Here is a 24,200-nt window from a genome sequence, read left to right as displayed (position 1 = left end):
ACCCCATTCCTAAGTTTGTCCAGCCTTAATACTCATCCTGACCCATCCTCTCCCAGACCTACTCCAGTATTTCTGTGTCACTGTGTGTGGGTTTGATTTTTCCCATTGTTTTTTCTTTCCATTTGTATCTTATGTATCTTTCTATACCCGTGAGTACGAGGATTATCTTGAGAAGAGGGTAGGCTAAGACTTAGCCGCTAAGTATTGCCCAAGAAAATAGAGTAGGTGGTATATATACCGCGATAGAGTGGCATCCACATTTGTCTCAGGTGTAAATGTACTGCTTATTTCTCTGAGTGCCCTGGTGACGGAAAGAATCAAATTAACGTGAATTGATTTTCCTCCCTCCCCCACTTCATTTTCTTCCTCTCCCTTCCGAGTTTCTAGTAATATTGATTAGGGGGAAAAGATTGATTAGGGAAAAATCAAACTTTTTTTTGGTTTGGAAATTTAATTTATTTTGTTGCAGATGATTGTCTAAAACCTAAAATCTATGTGAGGCTTTTTTTCCCCTTTGCTCTGTAGCTTCAGGGGAACTTTTGGGCTTGAATAGCCCAATATATAGAACAACTCAATATTTCTACTTGCTTCCTTTTTGCACCCTGTTGTTTTATCACCAAGATGTCCTGGTAGCTTGCTCATAAGTTGTCATGACCTTCTATAGCAGAACTAAAGAAAACATAGGGTTTTTGATTTGGACATCTGGATCAGGCTACTTTCAGTTGTAAAGAGCTATGTGGATTCTAGCATTTTTATTAAATGCGTTAGGTTTTTCCAAAAATTTGAAAGCAGGCTGACTGAAGATGGTGAAATCAAAACACTGTGTTCAGTTCTGCTATAGCTGGTAGATGGCAGCTATAATTTGAGTAAGACTAACTGTAATTTTAATAGAAAGGGACATAATAATTGAGTTCCCAACCCCTCAAAAAATAAATCATTCCTCAAGTTTCCATTTAGTTAAATGCTATGAATTTTAATAAGCGAAACAATTAAATACATTGATCTAGGTATACATAATAACCTAAATATTGATTTGGTGCTATGCTGCTGAATAATTAAAAGAGTTTAAAACAGTGTCATGCTTTGTTATGAGACACTTTACTCCCCCAAAAATTATTTTGAAAGTGTGTGGCAGGAAAAATAGGACAAACCTCAAAAAGAGAAGTGATGCCATGACATGCAAGTGAATTGGATTTAATCAAGGGAAGGCTGTGCAAAATCACTAGCCTAACTATCTCCTCTGGAGCCATCTGGGTCCAGTGACAAGGTAGAGATCAGGGCTTGGTTTGGAAACCCTGCTGGGATAGGATTGCAGGTAAGCAAGCATCTTCCTTTGTGATTCTGAATTCTCTTGTGAACTATGCAAACATCTGTGATGGGTCTTTCAGTAGAGCTTTCCAGGAGGGTTAGTTCTCAGTCCTAAACCAGTATCTTTAAAGAAAATAAAAGGTGTTTGGGCTTCATCTCATTGATTAAAATGATGAAGGCCATTAGCAAGTAATTGCTGAGCTGCATCAGTGAAAGATGTTGCTGTTTCTAGGGCACTCCATAACTATAAAAGCGCAGGTCTGGACCAAAAAAAAAGTTCTAAAAAAGAAAATATCCTCAGATTGGTTCCTATAACTAACTTGTTAACAACTACAATGCATGTGATTTTCTCTAATCATGAAATATTTTAATCCTCTGTTCAGCTTAACTTCACTGGGACACGTTTTGGAGTTCTTTTTTTCTGGTAGTCATGATAATTTGAATTAAGCTGTCTTTACTTGGCAGAGCAGGCAAAAACAATGAAATAATTGAAGGTTGACCTTTGATAGCATAATCAATTTTCTTATTGAAGTACTGAAGATTTATGGAACACTCAAGTGTAGGTGGCACATTCTTAAATGTTTGGTTCAAAATATTTAGCTATAATATTCCTGATATGTCTAAGTTGTAGTATGGCCTGTATTTTTTTTTTGGATGTACTTAAAGATTGTGTCACTTCTTTTAGAAATTTCACTTTCTTGTAGCCTCTTCTAATCCATTAATAATGATAGAAGCTTCTCTTTATGCCATGACACTTTAGGGAGGGTTTTAGACAGAGTGTGTTGGTCAGTATTTAACAACTGGCTTTTTGGACCATGACACATTTTCAAGTGATTTTATTTTCCCCATCATTTTCTGAAGTCTAGATAATCAACAGAAAAATAAATCAAGTCCTGATTTGTTTTGTTTTTCTTTAGTCATTTTCAGGCATGAACGATTCTTCACAAGTCATTTTTGGAGTTTTCTTGGCAAAGATACTGGTTTGCCATTTCCTTTTCTAACTCATTTTATAGATGAGGAAACTGAGGCAAACAGGGTTAAGTGACTTGCCCAGGATCATACAGTTAGTAAGTGTCTGAGGCTGGATTTGAACTCAGGTCTTCTCTATTTCAGGCCTGGCACTATACAGGTGTGGTATCTACAGTACCACCTAACTGCCCTGATTTGTGGCATTTGCTGATTTCTGAAGTGTAAATGGTTGCGTTAAAAATTTAAGGAACTTGGGAGCCAAGATGGTGGAGTATAGGCCAGGACCCAGATGAACTTTCTCAATATTGTCCTCCAAACAACTTTAAAATGACACCTCAAATCAGATCTTGGAGCAGCAGAGCCAACAAAAGGTCAGAGGAAAATGTTTTTTCCAGCCCGAGATAACTTAGGAGGTCTGCAGGAGAGGTTTGTGACACTGGGCTGGATGTAACTTCTCTAGTGATGGGTCTTCAAGGTGGTCACAGCAGCTACGGCAGCAACTTTGAGAGCTCTCGGCCCAGAGTCGTTAAGGGGATTGAACAACTAGTCAGAAAGATTACAGGGGACCCTTTCCAGGCACTGGGTGTTGCTGGCACTGATTGGCAACTCTATTGCCCATAAGCTGTTCTGGGTCACAGTTCCAGTCTGGAGAGTAACGCTTGTGGTCAGTCACAAGGGAGCAGAAACCCTGATCCTAGTTTCAGGGGTAAGAGGAGCTCTAGTGCTTGTGGTTGCAGAACAGAAGCCCTTTCTGAGTAAAGACCAGAGTACAGATCAGGAGACCAGTGACCATACCTCTCCCAGGCTTATATCACCTTGGAAGCACTGAAAACTTAGACACTTCTCCCTCATCCCCGTCCTCACCCTCCCCCAAACTAACTCTGAAAACAGCAGCACAACAAAGCCTAAAGCTTGGGACTGTGCCTCCCCACCCCAAGGTGAAAGGAGTCCAACTTTAACATAAAGCTCAAAGAAGAGATAGTCTGGGGAAAAGAGTAAAAAACAAACAAAGAAAGAACTTGACTCTAAAAAGCTACTGTGGTGGTAGGGGGACCAAGACATAAGCTTAGAAGACAAGAGTGTGAAAACAGCTACAAGCAAAACCTTAAAGAAAAATGCTAATTGGACCTAAGGCCAGCAAGAATTCCTGGAAGTGTGAAAGAAAAGATGAGTGATAGAGGAAAATTTGGGAGAGTAATAATAGTGATATAAGCAAATTAGGAAAGGAGAATTAACAGCTTGATTAAAAGGGGCACAAAAATTCACTGAAAAAGAGAATTCTTTAAAAAACAGAATTGGCCAGATGGAAAAAGAGGTACAAAAGCTCACTGAAGAAAATAATTCCTTAAAAATTAGAATTGGACAAGTGGAAGCTAGTGATTGCATGAGACTTCAAGAAACAAAACAAAGTCAAAAGTAAAAAAAGAAATAGAAGAAAATGTAAAATAGCTCATTGGAAAAGCAACTGACCTGGAAAATAGATCAAGCAGAGCTAATTCAAGAATTATTGGATAGTCTGAAAATCATGATCAAAAACAACGTCTACACATCATATTTCAAGAAATTACAAAGGAAAACTTGCCCAATATCTTAGATCCAGAAGATGAAATAGAAAGGTTCCACCAGTCACCTCCTGAAAGAGATCAAAAAAATTAAAACTCTCAGGAATATTATAATCAAATTCCAGAGTTCCCAGGTCAAAGAAAAATATTTCAAGCAGCCAGAAAGAAATAATTCAAGTATTGTGGGGGCCACAGTCAAAATCTCGAAATCACACAAGATTTGGCAGCTTTCGTGTTAAAGGAGTAGAGGGGCTTAGAATGTGATATTCTAGAGGGCAAAGGAATTTGAATTACAACGAAGAATAACCTACCCAGCAAAACTTGGCGGGGGAGGCGGGGACAGGAATGGATATTTAATGAAATAGAGGACTTCCAAGCAGAAGACCAAGAGAAATGGTGGGGGGAAAAAGGCAAACTTTAATCAGAAGCAACTCGGTCATGGGAAGATGATGCATGTAGCTCCAAAGAACTTTATCATGATTAGGGCGGTTAGGGATCAGGACTGTGAGTTGATTATGTTGGGATGATCTCCAAGAAAAGAATGTAGGGGTGAGAAAGAGGGGTGCATTGGGAGAATAATTTGTTTTTAAATAAAGAAAATTTAACAATTGACTCTCCATTGCTGACTCCGGCACAATTGGTTTCCATAATGGTAGTTATCGAAATGAGATTATAACTCCCCACTATGGAGATTGTAAAATAGTCATCATCACGAGTAACTACAGACTTTAAGAAAACATGTAGTTCACTTTCAGTGCATAGCCACTGCCATCCAGTTGGTGTTCATGGTCCTAATGATCATAAAATGCTTCCTTGTACATCTTTAGAATTCTGTAATGTCAGATGTAAGAGGCGTGTTCTAGGTAATCCAATTCAGTTCCCTTGTTTTACAAATGAGGGTACTGCCAAGTAGTGGTGGAGCTGGGATTTCATAGGAAACTACTGGAAAAAGTAGGCAAGTAAGTGATCCTTTGGCTATGTGATTCCAACAGTTTCCTCTAAAATTTTAAAATCTTTAATTGCCTGTTTCCCAACTTTTTTTTTAAGCAACTTTATTTTTTATCACACAGTTGGTCCCCCTCTGTAGTGCGAAAAACACAATTGTAGAATCTCAGATTTGGTACCTAGTCAAACCCATCCTTGAACGGGAGTACCTTCTGCTACCCTGCTGAAACTCCACAGTTTGTTGTAAATCTGCTACTTTTAAGACCTCCAGTGTTGGGGAGCTCACTACCTTGCAAAGCACCCCTACTAACTTATAGTCTAGGTAGTACTCTTTTCAAAGCTGCCTCTTGTGGTGGGATCCTTTTAGTGAATGTGATGGTTTGTCATACTTTTAAAGAAAAATCCAGGTATACTTTAAGTATTGTAATTGCTTTAATGAGAAAATATACACTTAAAACTTTTTTTTTTTGAACAGTGGGCCACGTTAAGGATTGAGAAAGAATCTCGAAAGGAATCAGTACTTAAAATGTCAGCTTCTGGTGGTAAGAGTATTATTATTGCTTTTATTTTCACTACAATTTACTCAAGAGTCTAGTCTGGTGAAAAAGAATCTATGTTTGCATTGTATAGATGTGATGTTATTTTGTTTTTTGCCATTTTGTTCATAATTTTGTTTGTTGTACATAAAGATGATAGCACCTCCCAGTGGGACTGCACCCTAAGTTTGTTGATTGTAGGGGTGATAAGTGCTTAACTTATCCCTGTGATCCCACTGGTTCATCTTGTGACAAGGGGCCTGTATTCATGAGATAGCTAGGAAGCAGAATGTAGAGCTTGCTAGCCTGCCAGGGAATCAGAGCTATGAATGGGTCAATATCAGTTTGCTCTGACAAAATTCACAGAACTAACCAGCCCCACATATGCTATGGATTACTGGTATCTTTGATATGATTGGTCATCGTATGTATGAATTTACTTTTCCCCTCAAAGAAAGAATTTTTAGAGCTTGTTAAAAAAAAGGCTCTGTAGAGGGTTATAATCACTTGGGGACATACAGAGATTGAAAGGGATCACTAGATTTAGCATTTTGATCTTTAAAAGATGTAGTTTTCAGGTACCTTGCAGAGACGATGATGAAACCATTTCCCCCCTGACTTATGGCTTAAAATGCCATGTGTCATATATATTTTATGGAAAGGAAATCAGTCTGCTTGCCTTTAATCCCTTCTGCCCTTCAAATAGTTTCCAAGTTAATCTTCCTAATTAACTCAGCAAACATTGATTTAATGCCCACGATATATTTACTTATCTTTCTCTGTCTTATCTTCCCTCAGTGAAGTGAAAGCTCTTTGAAAGTCTAAACTATTTCCTTTTTAATTTGCTTTTGCAAATCTGGTGTAGCACCTGACTCATGCTTAATTATTGTTTGTTGAACGAATGAATGAAGGAATGAATGATGCTACTTTAGGTGCTGGAAATGCAAAGACCAAAAAAAAAAAGTGAGTATGTCACTCTGCTACTCCCTGATTCTAGGATAAAAATGCACACTCCTTAGTCTGACACAGTGTGGTTTCATCTTACTTTTTTTGATGGCATCCTGGACTGCTACCCTTTATGAACACTAGGTTGCATGTTCCTTCCACTGTCCGCTTTGTCTTCTACACCTCCCTTCTTCCTTGCCATGCATGTTCATTTCTGAAGAGTTCTCCTTCTGCATTTCTATCTATTGAGGATACTTTTTTTTTTTTTGCAAGGTCCTACTCAGCCAAGTATCACCTCCTTCATGAAACTTTCTCTGATTGCCTCAGCTTTCTGTACTCTTAGTTTCCCAAGAACTTTTGTTTGGATCTTTACCTTTCCCCTGACTTATCACATCCTCTTTTATCTTATTTATTTGTATATATCCTATTCCCAGTAATGGAGAGTATATTCCCTGAGATTAGAGATTTTGGTGTTTTTCATTTTTCCAACCCTAGTAACTTAGTACAATGTCTTAAAATGTAGATATATGTGTGTGTATGTAGATATATTTTAGTATAGTGTCTTACATAGAGTAGGTGAATTTAACATACCTTCAGTATCCAGTCTGAAGTGGATTACATGAACTTGCTGTTCAAAAAATCTGAGCATAGCTAAATTTAAATTGTTGTAGGAAACTCAGATCCCTTGCACAAAATGCCTAAATATCTATCACCAATGCCTACCTGGATTGAATATTTTATACTAATAATAGGTTCAAATATGCACTCTGTTTTAATGTTTATTTTGATTGTTTCTGCTTCTTCTGCTTCTTCTTCTGCTTCTTCTTCTTCTTCTTCTGCTTCTTCTTCTGCTTCTGCTTCTTCTGCTTCTGCTTCTTCTGCTTCTTTAGTGAGGCAGTTGGGGTTAACTGACTTGCCCAGAGTCACACAGTCAGGAAGTATTATGTGGGTAAGGCCGGATTTGAACTCAGGTCTTCCTGACTCCAGGGCTGGTGTTGTATTCACTGCGCCACCTAACTGCCCCCTTTCTCATTGTTTAAATAGAAAATGAACATTGTCACTCTGTTTTTGATGTAGTGATTTTTGAGACCCTGTATTTTCCCATGTCAGGTAGCAGTAATAAGAGCAAGAATCTTATTCCCTAGGAAGTTCTAAGTATTATGAATAGGGAATCTTAAAAAAATTGATGCTAGCACAATATTCTAAAATATTAACTTTAATGAGTTAAAATGCATCAAATACATGCAGCCCTGTATTGGCATGGAAGTACCAGGCTTAATGTTTCCAGGCTTATTTTGCTCCAAAATTTCCTTTACATCTCTTACCCTGAATATAATTCCTGTGATTGTTTTCTCTTGTTACTCAAGGCTTTCCATAGGTTCCACTGATACATTTCAAGCTCCGAAATCCTAAGTTAGTTTGGGGAAAGTAACAAGAGATTTTTTTTGTTTTAATTTTATTAATTTATTTTGATTTATCAACAATCACTTCCATATGCTTTTGAGTTGAAAATTTTCTCCGCCTTCCTCCTCCCCACCCTCCCCAAGACGGTGCACAATCTGATGTAGGCTTTCCATTTCCATTTCCATTAAACATATTTTCACATTAGTGAAGTTGTAAGTAAAAATTAAAACCAATAGGAGAGACCATCATAAAGGTGAAACAAAGCTCAACAGAAGGTAAAAACAAGTGATAGCGATTCGACTTCCGCAGTTCTTTCTTTGGATGTGGACAGCCTTTTCCGTCCCGAGGCCTCTGGAGGTTTCTTAGGTCCTGTAACAAGAGATTTTAAAACAGTGAAGTGTGCCGTGAAGCTGACTTTAAAACAAGTTACTTCAAGTAAGGTAGGTTAGGAAGATCCACAGCTTGCCAGGTTTTAGCCGAGTGGCTGTGAGTATTGGGAATACACCCAGCTATTCAAGGCTTGATGAACACTTCCTATAATTAGCTAGCAGGACTAGACAGGAGAAACTTACATTGTTTCTATTTTGTTGGTCATTTCCCTATGGCCAAGTGTTAATGCAAAAAGATTTGTTTGATTTTATTGAGCAGGGTTCTTTGTGATTTTTTTCACCCCTGTGAAACTGGGAGTTTTATCTGCAGAGAAATAACTTATGCCTCTTTTACTTAATTAACAATCATCTGCCCTTTAACTCAGGGTGGTTGATATTGACAACTAGCCAGCTGTTATTCTCACCGTCTGGGTTGTGGTAGCAAGCAGCTAACTGTGTACTAAACTCAGGAGTAGTTGTGTCAGAATCTTAGTCTGATGGGGGGGCAGGGGTGTTGAAATTACCACGCTTAGCACACATACTTGACTTGTATAATCTTCTGGAATTCAGAGCAGTGCTACTGAGACGCTGCCAGGGATCATTTGGGCTTCTGCTGTGGTCACAGACGGGCCAAAGGCCCCAGCCTTCTGTTGTTATTACCTTTGGGTTTGAATGCTGATGGTTTTTATAGTGTGCTGAGGAGGAGAGATGAGATGAAATAGTGGGATCGTCCAGACCACCCCCCTCATATGACAGATGAAAAAAATGAGACGTAGAGAGTTTAGAAATATTCTGACTTTTTAATGGGGGGTTACATATACATCACAACTAACTTTTGAAGTAGTTTTTCTTGACTTCTAAAAACAGGGAAATTGTGGGTCCTATGTGACTGTATTTCTGTCTGTAGTAATACAGTTATCTCTTGCACATCGCAGCTTTCTCCATCATGGTTTTGATATATTGCAGGTCAGCATAAGAAATTAAATGAGCATTTTGGGGGAGTTTTGTGGAATCTGCAGATGACATGCGAAGGCTAGACTCAGAAATGTGTAAAATATGTGTATGATATCAGCATGTTTTATCTTTTAATACCATAACAATTCAGATTACTTCTTTGGTATGAAGGGAGAGCCAAAAAATTTTATGCGGATTTTCCAGATCATGGAAGCACTGTATTCCTAAAACCTGCCATGTGGAAGGGATAACTAGAATTCAGCTTTTTGTTGTTTTAAAGTTTCCAACATGCTTCCTAGCCAGAATCTCATATACTAGGTGTGTGCAAATATTTACATTTTACAGGTGAGGAAAACTGAGGCTGAGCACTTAAGTAATTTGTCCTTAAATCATCTTGCAGGCTAGTCAGTGTGATAGTCAATGTTTCATCCCAACACTCTGGATTCTAAGTTTAGTGTTTCTTCTGTTCTCTTTCTGTTGTTTCTGTACGGCTAAAACCTGGGTGATATTTTTATTGTTTTCCTGTGTTTTATTAAGCCTTAATACTTCCATAGGCTGAGCTTTCAGATTTGTTATCTGACAGTTATCTGACACTATTATCCGATACTGACATTTCTCTTATCCATTGTTAGCTTTATTTTACTGTGACATTCATTAAAAAAGCTATTGCCTCCTGAAATATTAGGCAAAAGTTTACAAGTTAAGACATGAGCAGACAGAGAGATTACTGTTCGTGTACCCCCTGATTTGGTGGCTTTATGCTTTATGCTTACACAGAGATGGAGGGATACATATTTGCAGGTAGCTGTGTGTTGAAATCAATAAAGACTGCAGAAGTTAATTTTTTGGGGGGGTGTGGGAGGGAGGGCAGAGAATTTGCAATTTTTCTTTTTCAGCTTGTTTTCTTTCCTACCAGTAAATGTGTGAGTACCACTTAGCAGAGGGCTAAAATACTGAAGAAAAGGATAATTTCTTTTCCTTTTTGGGTAGATAGAAATCAGAATTTTTTCCTCGAGCCAGTTTTTTTTTTCCATATCTTCTTGGGTTTCTTTTTCTCCTTTCTAACTTTCTCTCCAAATTGAATGTAAGTGATCAGAGAAAGGTAGGAGAGAAAATTTGCTTTTCTGCTCTATTTCTTCATTGCTTTTCCATACCAGCAAGGCCAAAGTTCTAATAAAGGCATTTGAATGCCAGACCTTTTTGGAAAGAAGAAGATTGCTTAACCTTTCCCTTTTACTCTACTTTTGAAGTCCTTTCTCTGTTTGCCATTTTACTGACCAGGCATGTGGTGGTTATATCAGGATCGCCTGAAAATCCTTGAACTCTGAAAAGTCTGAGGAAAGAGAGAATTTTATTGAACAGCAGAATGGAAGGAGGCTATTGTACTTGGGAGTCAGAAAGCTTGGGTCTTGCCTCCGTGAGTATTGCCAGTGTAACTTTGGATAAGTTACCCATATGCTGAGCCTCAGTTTCTTTAAAAAAAAAAAAGAGGATTACTGAAATTCAATGAGAATGGATGCAGAAGTGCTTTGTAAAGTTCCAAACTTATACAAATTGAAGGTGGTGGTAGTAGTTATTACAAACATTATTCTAGGATTTTTTAAATACTTGGCACCAGAAATGTTGAGAATAGTTTTTCTCTTCTCATGTGTCATGTAGGCAAGGTATGTTCAGTAATGTTTGCATTAATCTAGGTGATTTCATTGTTATTGTGTCATTTCAGTCATTTCTGAGTTTTCGTGACCCCATTTGGGGTTGTCTTGGCAGAGATACCGGAGTGGTTTGCCATTTCCTTCTCTAGCTCATTTTACAGATGAGGAAAACTGAGACATATAGGGTTAAGTGACTTGCCCAGGGTCACATAGCTAGTAAGTGTCTGAGGCTGTATTTGAACTCAGGACGTTGAGTCTTCCTGACTGAAGGCCTAGTGCTCTATCTGGGGTACCATCTGGCTACCCTACAGGTGATTTCATACTTTATACTTAATTATCCAAAATTGGGTAGGGGTTTTATTTGCTATCTGTTGTCCCAAGATATACAGTAGGATTTTCTCATTACAATACAGTAACTGCTGTAGCATGTGAGATCTTATGTTAGTGTCTTAACTTGACTCTGTTTCTGGTGTTCTTCTCCTTTCTAATCCAGTGCAATCTTTGACTTCACTTCAGTCCCATTGCCTTCTCCTACAACGTAACACCCCCAGTGATGCAAAGGAAAGAGTTGAGATCTGGCCCTGCTCCCTGTGCACCTCTGGGAAAGCCACCTAACTAACCTCTCTGGGCTCCCTCATCTTGAAAGTGAGTGCCTGGACCATAGGACTTCTGAGGCTCATCCAAGCACCAAATCTGTGAGCCTGTGAAAAAAAACACACACACACAAACACACACACACACACACACACACACACACACACACACACACAATCTCCTTGCTGTACAAGATAAAATTCAGGCTGCTTAGCCTGGCATTGGAGGCACGGCACAGATTGTCTTCGCTGTGTCTCTTCTAGCTTATCTCCCAGAACTGTCCTTTGCGCACCTTATGTTCTAGCCAAATTCACTGTTCCAGGAATAGCTCTAGTGATCCAATTTCTTGTGCATCCTCTAGGGTCCAGCTCAAATGCTGCCTCTTCCTTCATGAACTCTTCCCTGATTCTCCCCAGTGAAGAGTCACTTTCTTTGTTGTACTGTTGTTTCACTTTGGAGAATTAGAGCAACAGCCTTGTATAAAGAGGAGGCCTTTGATAAATAGAAGGATGTATAGAATAATTTTACATATGTATGTGTACATGTACATATGTGTATATATGTGTATGTGTATGTATATGTGTGTCTAATGGTCATCTCTAAGGAAGGGGAGGAAGGGAAGGAAAAAAATTTACATGACAACTTTGTGGTATATTTAAAAGAAATAGCAAGTTGTATATAGATTTGCAGCTTCATGTGCAATCACCTTTTTTTAAATTATACTATATTATGGAAATGTTTGTTTTCTTCCATAAATTAAAAATAATTTTTTGTTAAAAGAGCAAGCCTTGGAGTCAGAAATAATCATAGTAATAACCAGCTAGCCTTTCTATTTAAGGTTGGCAAAATGTTTTATGTGTATTATTTATTTGATTCTTTCAGCAGTCCTGTGAGGTAGGCGTTATTATTATCCTGATTTTACGTATGAGTAAACCAGAGTTCAGTGGTTAAATGATTTTCTCAGAATCCCATAGCCAGTACTGAGGTGGGATTCAGAGTCTTCTGTAAACTTGAAAACTGCTTATGTATGTGAGACCTTGGGCAAGTCACTTAACCACTCAGTGTTCCAGGCAGTTTTTAGGATTGTGAATGGCTGAGATGGTACTGATCTATGTGAGTGAAGAATTTTCCTCATCCGGGAGTTTACTGCATTAATAAAAGTACATATCCAGTCCCTGTCACCTTAGAGCAGGCCTGCACAACCTGTGGCCTGCCAAAGGATTTGGGATGGCCTACAAAAAATGTAGAGTACAGTAAGTACTGTAGAGTAAGGCAGGTTGTGCAGGCCTGCCTTAGAGCCATGGCTCAGGCCATGTTAGTAACTGAGGTTCAGGACTGGAATGAAATTAAGTGCTTAGGGTCCACCACAGTTAACAGGAGATTTCCTTAGCCATAGCATAAGGACATTCAAGCAGAGAAGGGATATTTATTGAGGATACAGCATAGATCCAAGCTGCTGTCCTGCTGGTCCAAAGTCTCAGGAGGGGCCCCATGACTCAAGGTCTGTTCACTTTTCTGCTCAGCCTCCAGAGAGCTATAACAGTGTCCCAAATCTTAGTTCCCTGGGCCTGTCAAGTCCTTTTAGAGAAAAACTAGATTTATCTGCATGAGGGTCTGATTATGTGAAAAGCATTTATCTCCCACAAGTCCAGGGACTCCCTGAAGGTTTTCTGGAGAATCTCTCCCTGAGTAAGTGGTTTGAGGGTTGATAGAGGACAGTCCTTATCTCAGGAATGTGAGAAGTCTGAGGATAGATTGCACTGGAAAAGATCAGAAGCTCTACCCTCCCAGAATGAACCCTTTGACCTTCACTGGAATCTCACACCTGCCTAGTGGGTTGCCTCTGGAGTCTGCTTCCTTCTGGCCCCGGCCCCATTCATGCTTTACTCACCAGCCATCTCTTTGCTATATTCCTTTCTGCCACTAATTTTCCATAATCAAATCAACTCTGACATTGCTTCCGTAAAGGGTATGTCATTCAAATCTCCTATAACTCAACTCACCATCCCTGTCATTTTATTCTCTTTTTAAAAGTTAAATTTAATTTAAAAAAGTTAAATCTTATTAAAGACTTCCTGAGTAAAGAACACTGTGCTAAGTCATGGAGCTTACAACATAGCATGGAGATGACAACACAGTAATATGATAGGAACGGTGGCCTTCTTACAAGTCTTCTCTGTTATAAGCCATTTTCTTATTCCTAGCATCTTTTATTGCATAATTAACACTGTCAGCAGTTCTATTAACGGGCCATCTCTTTAATGACCCAGAGACTGGGCATTTCATTCACTATTGAATGCTCTTCAAAAGATTGACCCCCCCCCATAAAAAACAAACAAACAACAACAAAAGATTGACCCAAGTCTCCCTGAGAAGTAGCCACTTTGGGAAGACAATACTCTGAAGCAGGGAAACTCATGAGTGTGAAGAATTCATTACATATTTGTTGAAGGCAGATATTACTTTCATTCCCTTACTGTGTGGTCTGACCAAACTGTCCTCCTGGCTGTTCCTCACACGTGACATTCCATTTTCCATTTGTACTAGCTATCTGCTATGCCTGGAATACATTACCTCCTTAGCTCTGCCTTTAAGAACCCCTGACTTCCTTTAAGACTCAGCTTAGGTACCACCTTCTCTAAAATGTTTCTTAATCCCACTTCCAAAATGCTAGTATCCCCCTTTCCTAAACTGCTACCTTGTATTTGGGGTGGTGTGTGTGTGTGTGTGTGTGTGTGTGTGTGTGTGTGTTGTGTGTGTGTGTGTGTGTGTGTATGTACGTACATGTATATACACACAAATACATATTTATATTGTTTCATTTTTGTCTAGCACTTAAAGAATGCTTGTTCATACACTATCCCCTCAGTAGACTATAAAATCTCCTTAGGGGGAGGTCTGTTTTTTGTTTTTGTCCTTGTATGCTTAACACCTAGCTCAGTGCTTTGCCATAGTAGGGATTTCCTAAAGGTTGATTAAAGTAAATTGAAGGATACTTGGTTGCAAGTGAGCCTCATGTTTTTTTTTGTTTGTTTTGAGGGGTGTGGATACACTTCTGGTTGGACTTGTGAAAGGGAGCCAGTCACATCCTTGTTCTTGAATATGTGGAGTGTGCACGGAAGACTTTGTGTTTGAGCAGTACAAGGGCCCGTTCAGTATTTCCATGTCTTTCAACCTAGATGAGACCCTCAGGACCAACTTGGATGAGATAATGCAAATTGCAAGTGTCATTTCTACTTGATCAGAAATCAATTTTAATTATTAATAATAAAAAACTTTATGTAGTGTTTTAAAAATTTCCAAAATGTTTTCCATATATGATCTCATTTGATCCTCACAGTAGTGTAGTATATTAGGTACTTAGAGGTATTATTATCATCCCTGTTTCACAGATGGGGAGACTGAGGCTCAGAGGGGATGAAGTGACTTGCCCGTGGTCACACGATCAGCAAGCGTCAGAGCAAGATTTAAACTTAGTTTCTTTCTGACTCCAAATTCAGAACTTTGTTCCCAGGACTCCTGAGTTGATGCTATCCCTCCTTTCCCCAGGCAGTCTTCAGACTTGAGACTGGTAGTGCCCCTTCTACAAGCATCCATTATATGATAGAAACAGTGGGTATGGTCACCCAGACTCTTCTGACCATCCTGGCAGAGGAGTCAGTTTCCGCACAAAGGGAGAGAATACATTGTCTGCCGATATATTCCCATAGGTTTGAAGCTTTTATGGAAATGCATACATGTGCAGTAACTGCTAACAGTGGGCCAGGCATATGGGGATATGCAAGATCTTCCATTTCTTCACCTAAAAGTTTTAGTTTTCTGGGAGTTTGGTACATTGTAACATACAGTTACAATAATATAGTAATTACTATTATTATAGCAATTATAATAATAACGTGTTATAAGGTTTGCAAAACACTTTTACAACTTTAGTTTTATCCTCACGACATCCCTGGTGCTAATATTATCCTTATTTTATAGATGGGGAAACTGAGGCAGACAGAGGTTAGATGGCTTGCCTAGAGTTATGAAGTTAATAAGTATCTGAAGATGTTTGAAGTTCTGTCTTCAAACTCCAGGTCCAGCACTCTATCCACTGTGCTTCCTCATCTGTTCTGGGTCAAACTTGAAGGTTGCTGTTGTCTCTTATTACTCTGCTGTAGCAAAAATTATCTTCTTGTTGGTTGGGGGAAAAGGAGGATATCTCCTGGCTCAGGGTGGATAATATGATAAGGAAAAAAGGTGAACTACTTATTTTGCTGCTGTTTTCTTTGATAAAGAAAGTGATCTTTGCATTAGAAGGGAAAAACAAAATGGCTAATACTTGTGGCTTGAGATAAGTAGGGAAATGGTAAGAGAGTCTCTGAATGGCTTTCAGGTCACCAGGCCCCGGTGAGCTACATTCTAGGGGAAACAATGAAAGACTAGAGAATGGATAAAACATCCTGATTTTTGAATGGAAGAGAATGGAGTCTATAGATGAGATGAGGTTGACTTCAGTTGCAAAACTGATGATATTACTAAAAGGCTGGCTAATGAATATTTGGAAAATAACGAGTGAATGTGTCTTTTTTTTTTGTAAATAGTATTTTATTTTTTCCTATTACATGTGAAGATAGTTTTCAACATTCATATTTATAAGATTTTTGAGGTACAAATTTTTCTCTCTCCCTTCCTTCCCTTCCCCTGCCCCAAGACAGCAAGCAATCTGATATAGATTATACATATGCAATCATAGAAACATATTTCCACATCAGTTGTGTTGTGAAAGAAGAAACAGAGCAAAAGGGAAGAGCCACAAAAAAAAAACCCAACAAAAAAGTGAAAATATGCTTCAATCTGCATTCAGATTCCATAGTTCTTTCTCTAGCAGTGGATAGCATTTTCCATTATGAGTCTTTTGGAATTATCTTGGATCATTGTATTGCTGAGAAGAGCTAAGTCAACCATAGTTGATCTTCACACAGTGTTATTGTTACCTTGTACAGTGTTCTGGTTCTGCTCACTTCACTCAGTGTCAGTTCATGTAAATCCTTCCAGGTTTTTCCGAAATCTGCCTGCTCATCATTTCTTATAGCACAAATTACCTTCGTATACCACAACTTGTTCAGCCATTCCCCAATTGATAGGCATCCCCTCAATTTCCAATTCTTTGCCACCACAAAAAGAGCTTCTATAAATATTTTTGTGAATGTGGATCCCTTTCCCTTTTTTTGATCTCTTTGGAGTACAGGCCTGGTAGAGTATTGTTGGATTGAAGGGTATGCACAATTTGGTTGCCCTTTTGGCATGATTCCAAGTTGAAGAGCTAACATGTCTTTATCAAAAACAGGCCCTGTAAGTCCTCATCTTCTTTCATGACAGGGAAACTAGACTGCTAGATCAGGAGAGTCAGTACACATTTATTCAGAGTCTACTGTGTGCCGGGCTAGTGCTGGGTGTATGAACAGAGGAAAGACAGACCCTGCCCCCCAAAATCTCACAATCTAATGGGAGAGGCAACAAAGGAACAAATATGAACAAGCTATATGCAGGATAAATAGGAAATAATTAAAAGAAGGAAAACATTGGAATAATTAAGAGGGGTTGGGAAAGGCTTCCTGTAGGAGGTAGGATTTTAGCTGGAATTTAAAAGAAACCAGAGAAGTCAGTAATGGAACTGAGGAGGGTGTTCCTGGTGTGAGAGACAGCCAGAGAGAATGCCCAGAACTAAGAGATGGAGGGTCTTGTTCCTGGAGAACTGGCTCCTGGCTAGGAGGACAGTGTCTCTGGATCAAAGAAATATATGGTTGGGAAGAAGGTATAAGAAGACTGGAAAGGTAGGAGGACCTAGGTGATGAAGATCTCTGAAGGGCTGCCAAAGACCTAAGCCAAACAGAGCATTTTGTAATTTGATCCTGGAGGCAATAGGGCAAGACTAGAGTTTACTGAATAAGGCAGTGACATGATTGGATAATAACATAATAACATGATTAGACCTCTCCTTTAAGAAAATCACTGTGGTGACTGAAGGGAGGGTGGACTGGAGTGGGGAGAGACTTGAGGCGGGCAAACCCAGCAGCAGGCTATATCATGGGTGAGGTGGTAAGCAGTGGCAGCAGTGTTCAGGAGACGGGGGGAATTTACAAGAGATACTGTAAAAGCGAAGGCCTTAGCAACACATTGGATATGGGAGGTGGGAGGGGGGGGGAGTGGGGAGTCAAGAAAATGATACCTAGTTTGAGAGCCTGGATGGTGTTGCTGTCTCTAGTAAGCTGGTGAGGGAGGCTTGGGGTATTAGGGGGAAAGATAATGAGTTATGTGTTGGACATTGAGTTTAAGATGTCTGCTAGACATCCACTTTGAGATGTCTGATAGGCAGTTGAAGCTGTGAGATTAGAGGTCAGCAGAGAGGTTGGGACAAGATTGGTAGATTTGAGAATCATTAGCATAAAGATGGTAATTAAATCTATGGGAGCTGATGAAATCACCAAGTGAAGTATTGTAGAAGAAGAGTAGAGGGCCCAGGGCAGAGACACCTATGGTTAGAGGGTGTTGACCTGGAAGAGGATCTAATAAAGGAGACTGAGAAGAAACCGCTAGGTAGGAGGAGAGCCAGGGGAGTGTAGGGTTCCAAAAACCTATAGAGAAGAGGATATTGAAGGGAATAGATGATGGACAGTGTAAAAGGCTGCAGGGAGGGCAGGAAGAATGAGGATTGGCGAAAGGCATTGGATTTGGCAGTAAGAGTTCATCGGTCACTTTGGAGAGAGCAGTTTTGGTGGAATGATTAGGTAGGAAAGAGATCCTTAATGGAGTAGCCTGAGGATTTGTTCTCGGCCATATTCATTCAGTTTAACTTTTTTTTTTTCCAGATAAAGGTGTAGATGGCATGCTTAGAAGATTTTCGAGTAACACAAGAGTAGGAATCAGCCAACAAGTATTTATTAAGCACCTACTATGTATGTGCCAGGCACTGTGCTGGAAAGTGGGAATATAAGTGCATAGAATGAAACAATTCCTATTTGCTGATAGAGGAGACAAGTAGGTATAAAAGTATCTAACATGAAAATGAAGTTAAATACAAATATCTATAAAGTAATAAAATACAAAATATTTTGAGAGGCAGGGCTCTAATGGTTGGAGGAATGGGGAAAGGCTGCATGTGGAAGATGGTGCTTGGACTGTGTCTTAAAGGAACAGATAACCTAGCTCTCAGGAGGTTAGGAAGGCATGACCACAGGCATGTGGGAGACCAGTGCCAAGGCAAAGCACAGAGTTAGTTTGGATTGCCAAGTTGGGCCAAGGGAGAGTAATAAATGAGGCTGTATTTCATTAGGTGCAGCCTGCAGGTTACAAAGTCCAGGCATTCTGTCGCAGTCCCGTGCTCTTTCCATTGTGAATGCAAGTTATGGCTGCATTTCCTTTTTTAGATAGGAGGTGTGCAGGGTGAGGCCACTAGGCAGGCATGAACTCTGGTACATGGTCCCTCTGCTATTTTTTATCACCAAGAGCCTCATTGTAATTCATCTGACCAGTGGGGGATGGAAGTGTTTTGTTTTTCATCTTTGTTTCTAGTTGAACATCTATGTTAATCATATGCTTGACTTGTGAAATGATCATGGACTTCCATTTCTCACTTGGGTTGCTTTTTAATCCATCCTGAGGTATATCTGTCTTTTATTGGAAGGAAAAATAATGATTTCTTTTCAGGTTACATTCTTCTACTGCGAGAATACACGTGAAGCGAATTTTGAGGATGGAGTTGAGCAGGTGAAAGGTTAGAACTGAGGAGAAAGCCAAAGTAGTATAGCTTTTTTGATTTCTCTTTTGACCTTATGGTTGTAAGCTATTTCAGCTTCAGATATCAGATTATGCAATGTTACCAACAATACAAGAGCAATAATAGTAGTTAGTAGCAGAACTGTTTTCAAAACAAAGCACAGACAGTGTTTTGCTACTGGCCCTTCTCCTTATTCCGACCTGGTTGTAGGGTGCAAAGATAGGGAGCCGTGAACAAGGTCTTGACCTATTAAACAGTATGTGGTGGAATGTCAAACATTTAAGGTTCAAGGTTGACCCTTGTTCACAGATCTGGGATGAAAGGGTCGTATGAAAAAGGAGGGAGATTACAGTCTGAGAAATAACTGCCCTTTGGTTGGTAGTGGGAATGGGTATCACTAATTCCTTCTAAGAGATTATTTCCTTCCCCCACAGTTTTAACCAGGTTTAGGGAACCTGCAGCCTTGAGGCTACATGTGGCCCTCTAGGTCCTCAAGTGTGGCCCTTGATCCAGTCTCAGAGGGCCACATGTAGCCTCAAGGCTACAGGTTCCTGGTTTAACCTTTAACTGGGAGAAGCTATGCACTGTGAATATTCCAAATGTGGCCTCTCGTCATATACAAGTGCTCTCTTGAAAGCTACCCTAGGTTCAAAACCCACTTTAGGTCAGCCATTGATGTTCTAACCAGAAGATATGTTATAATTTATTTTGCTATTTTGGTTAAATAACTATTAAGCGAATTCCCTCTTATACACATGGATTACCTCACCAGTGGGGAAAGGGAACACACCTGACCCAGGAGTATGTGTTGTTAGAGCAACTTGTAGGGCAAAGCCCCTCCCTGATGAATTGCCACTCTGCCACCGGTTTCTCTCCCATAGGGATACAGATGTTATTGGATGGTTAGATGATGAATTGTAACCTCATGAAAGTGACTTCTCTGCTGCTGGGAGTGCCTCATGTCTTTCAGGGATAGCCTCGGGCCATTCCACCTCTTTTCGTGAGTCCAGGAACACTGGCTATCCTCAGCTTTTGAAGTTCTCAAGTTGAGTTGATTTTAAATCTGTTGCTTCCGTGTTAGCTGTTACTCCTTGACCCTACTCTTCTGTTTGACTTCAGGAGGTGAAATTTCTTGTCAGCACCCGCTGTACCACTTGGGTCCATGTAAATCACAATATGAAAGGGACTGGCAGGACATTTTGTTCTGCATTCCCACCATGAACAAAATTGTTGCCCTCCAGGTACAAATTCTATGGTATTGGAATATTTTTGTTTCTCTTCTGTCTGCCGGCTGTGTGCTTTCTGATCTCTCTTCAACCTCTTTCAAAACAATAAATGTTTTTATTCTTGTGTGGGGGAGGAATTGGATTTCTCACTTGTAAAGAATATATGAGCAGTTTTGGATGTAGGGAGAAACAAGGGTGAAGGGTTGAAAGGAGAGGAGTTTTTCACGGCTTATCCCAAGAATAAAAAAAAAAGTCTTTATTTGCTTCCAACCAAGATTTGAGGCAAACAGTATGGTACTAGTCTTATAGAAAGTGGTGAAAATTACCCTATTGTACTTTCCCTTCCCAGCCTTCAGATTCTTAGAATGTGCTGGGCTATGATAGTGATGTAATCCAAGTATGAATTAGAACAGTATTCTTAGTATTGTCGTAGATAGCATAGGAATATACAAGGAAGCATGGGTAAGTGCTTATGTAAGGCTTTTTTTGGGTATATTTAATTTGGCTTTATTTTCTGTGTTAAAAAAAAAATTTGTAATTCTTTAGCAGCCGGAGAGTGAGGACAATTGCATCATTTAGTTGTTGCAAAATAGGAAACTGTGGTTCAGAGTAGTTTTTCAGCAAAAGAAAAGCCCCAGTCCACATTGATTTTATCTTATCTCTAATGGATTATATTGGTCGCTTTTGGAGATTCACCCCCTTTCTGAAGGGTTGCTTAGAAGAGAAATATGGCAACTTCAGAGATATCCATAAAACATTTACTTGGAGTGTCTTTAAAAAAAAAAAAGAAGTTCCACATCACAGATAGTAAAAGAAAAACAAGTTAAAATGACTCTGAGATTTTACCTCATACTCTACATGTTGGGAAAGATGAATAAAAGTAGGAAGGGTCGGTCAGTGTTGGAAGGGCCATGGGAGGATGCACACTAATAGACTATTGATAAAGCTAGAACTTTGTGTAATCATTTGCACAATATCCTTTGATCCAGCTTCGTGATCCATTGGCAGTATGTCCCAAGAAAGTCACAGACAGAAACAAAGGTCAAATATATAACAACACAATGTTTATGACATCATGGTTCAGTCATTTTCAGTTGTGTCTTATACTTTGTGACCCCGTTTGGGATTTTCTTGTCAAAGATACTGGAGTGGTTTGCCATTTCTTTCTCCAGCTCATTTGGCAGATGACGAAACTGAGGCAAACAGGGAGAAGTGACTTGCCCAGGATCACACAGCTAGGAAGTGTCTGAGGCCGGATTTGAACTAAGGAAGATGAGTCTTCCTGACTGTAGGCACAGTGCTCCTGGCTGCCCCTTAATGATATCAAAGAACTAGAAACAAAGTTGGTGGCCACTGATTTTGTAATGTTTTTTGGGGAAATATTGTGTATGAATGTAATGGACTGGTGTTGTAATTAGGAAATGTGAAATATGAAGAATTCAGAAACAATGGAGGATTTATATGAACTGATGTGGAGTAAAATAAGCAAAACCAAAATAAGAATATAATATACAGATGCATTACAACAGCATGTATGAAAAAATGACTAACAGGAAGCCAGAAGTTTTAGTATCTGAAAAACCAGTGGTGGTGATGGGGACCAGATAATAAGCCACATCTCCCTTCATATGGCAAAGAGGTGGGCGGGGGTGTACTAGTACTAAATTTTGTTTTGTTTTGTTTTGCTAGACAGTGGGATTAAGTGACTTGCCCAGGTTCACATAGCTAGGACTAAATGTTTTACAGTCAGATGCAGTCACTATATCCTGGCTTTTCTTCCCCCTTTCCTTTCCTTTTCTTTTCCAGAAATGATCCATGATTTAAAGACAAAAAGCATCTGCGCTTTGTTTTTACATCACAGTCGTTTCTGGAAATTCCCCACCCTCCCTCACATTTAAACTTCCCTTATAACAAAGAAAAAAAATTAAATAAAAGCCTTTGTTGAAGTGGTGATGACTGGTATTTTCTGCAACATTTTGCCCCGGTAACCCCCCCACTTTCAGCCTCGAGGAAGGGGAGATATGTTCTTCAGCTACTTTTTGGGACTTAGCTGCTTTAACTTAGGCTTCCGTTTAGGCATCTTTTCGTTTACCTGGTTGGCGTTTTGTATATGGTTCATTTAGTTCTGTTTAGTTCATTCTGAATAAATCCATATAAATTTTACCATCTCACTTTAAATTCCTCATTCATCATTTCTTACTGTATACTTATATTCTAATAATTCATCTACTGCAACTTTTTTTTCATTGTCTCCCAGTTGATAGGCACTAGCTTTGATTCCAGGCCTTCTTTACTGTGGAAGAGGGATACTGTGAACATTTTGTTGTCTGTCTTTGATATCTTTGGAATATGTGCCTGCTGTTGGGACTTCTGGGTTAATTCACTTCTCTTACCCAATTCCAAATTGATATCTAGAACAGATGGACCAAAACAGTCCCATCAGCAGTAAGTATGCCCATCTTCTCACTGCCCTTCTAAAATGGACTGATCTTGGCATAGTTCTTCTAATGTTTAATTTCTAAATTTTCTCTTCTAAAACAAAGAGGCAAACTAGGACAAACTAGCAAAAAAGCCAGACTATTTCCTAACAAATTGAGACTTAATTTCTTGTTTGTGTTTGGCCCATTGAAGAAGTAAGTCATATGAGGCAAGATTTAAATAAATGATCGGACTAAACAAGTGGCCTGTGACTGAGTTTTAATAAAGACCATGGCTGTTGATCGTGACGTTCATTCTTAGCACTTCTTTGTTTTTTTAGTGTCTCTGAATTTTGAAGGCAGCAGAGTATGGATATACCACAACATAGGACTTCATTGTAAAGCAGCTAGTAGCATAGTAGCAGCAGAGCTCCTGACTCAGAATTGCAATGTAAAGGAACAGTGTTAGAATTAAGAAAAGTGTGGTTCAAGGGGGGAACTGGGATAGGATTAAAGGGGACCTCCATGAGTACTGGTATCAGTAGGGCACATGGAGGTGGCAATCTAAGCAGAATGAAACTTTGTGGGTTGTTCAGCTAAGGTAAATTGGTAGACAATTGGAGTTGGCACAGACTCGAGTTTAATATTCATACCAAAGAACCTAAAGAATTAATTTGAATCCTGTCCGACTGATGTTATAGCTTTAAAGCCCTGGATAAAGGTTAGGGTAAGTAAGGTAATCCTGGAGTAAGAATGGAACATGGAAATGCACCTCTTCACTTGATATTCATATTCTCTCTCTTCCCCTCTCTCTCCCTCCCCCCCTTCCTCCCTCCCTTCCTTTCTCCCTTCCTCTTCCCTCCCTCTCCCTCTCTCTCCTTTCTCTCCCCTCTTTCTTTCTCCCTTACTCTCTGTCCCTCTCTCCTTTCTCTCCCCTCTTTCTTTCTCCCTTCCTCTTTCCTCTCTGTCCCCCCCTCTCTCTTCCTTCCTCTTTCCTCTCTGTCCCTCTCTCCCCTCTTTCTTTCTTCCTTCCTCTTTCCTCTCTGTCCTCTCTCTCCTTTCTCTCCCCTCTTTCTTTCTCCCTTCCTCTTTCTTCTCTGTCCCTCTCTCCCCTCTTTCTTTCTCCCTTCCTCTTTCCTCTCTGTCCCTTTCTCCTGTCTTTCTTTCTCCCTTCCTCTTTACTCTGTGTCCCTCTCCCTCCTCCGTCCCTTTTTCTTTGGAGTTCAGCCATCATCAGCCAGGTGGAAAGCAGCTGCAGCACTAGAGGAGGTTTATTTTCCAAAGCCTGATCCTCAAACATATTTTCCACATGTGAACTTTGTTATAAATAACAGTTAAGTTCCAAAGTACTATATTTCAACAATGTTATGGACTAAACAGGTTTTAGGAATAGTCTGTGACCAGACAATTATTTTTGTAGGAAAATAGATCCTGAGTTCTTAACACTCAAATGATGTCATGTTCTCCACGTTTGACATTTAGGAAATCCTGGCCCAATAGATGTTAGCCACCCCTGATCTTAGGCACAACCTGAATGTATTGGGACCATGGCATTAAT

The 24,200-nt window shown here is 39.6% G+C and overlaps 1 protein-coding gene across 1 annotated transcript in view; it reads left to right on the top strand.

The window, feature by feature from the left end:
* The window catches only part of GPAT3 (glycerol-3-phosphate acyltransferase 3), a 64,749-nt gene that overhangs the window by 945 nt on the left and 39,604 nt on the right, over positions 1-24,200 (top strand). The window contains 1 exon segment of the mRNA XM_020988348.2: positions 5,260-5,326. Within this exon segment, the coding sequence (XP_020844007.2) occupies positions 5,260-5,326 (67 nt within the window).

Source organism: Phascolarctos cinereus, unplaced genomic scaffold (assembly GCF_003287225.1).
Source record: "Phascolarctos cinereus isolate Bilbo 61053 unplaced genomic scaffold, phaCin_HiC Scaffold_9;HRSCAF=440, whole genome shotgun sequence".
NCBI classification, from domain to species: Eukaryota; Metazoa; Chordata; class Mammalia; order Diprotodontia; family Phascolarctidae; genus Phascolarctos; species Phascolarctos cinereus.
This window is presented reverse-complemented; position numbering and strand designations above follow the sequence as displayed.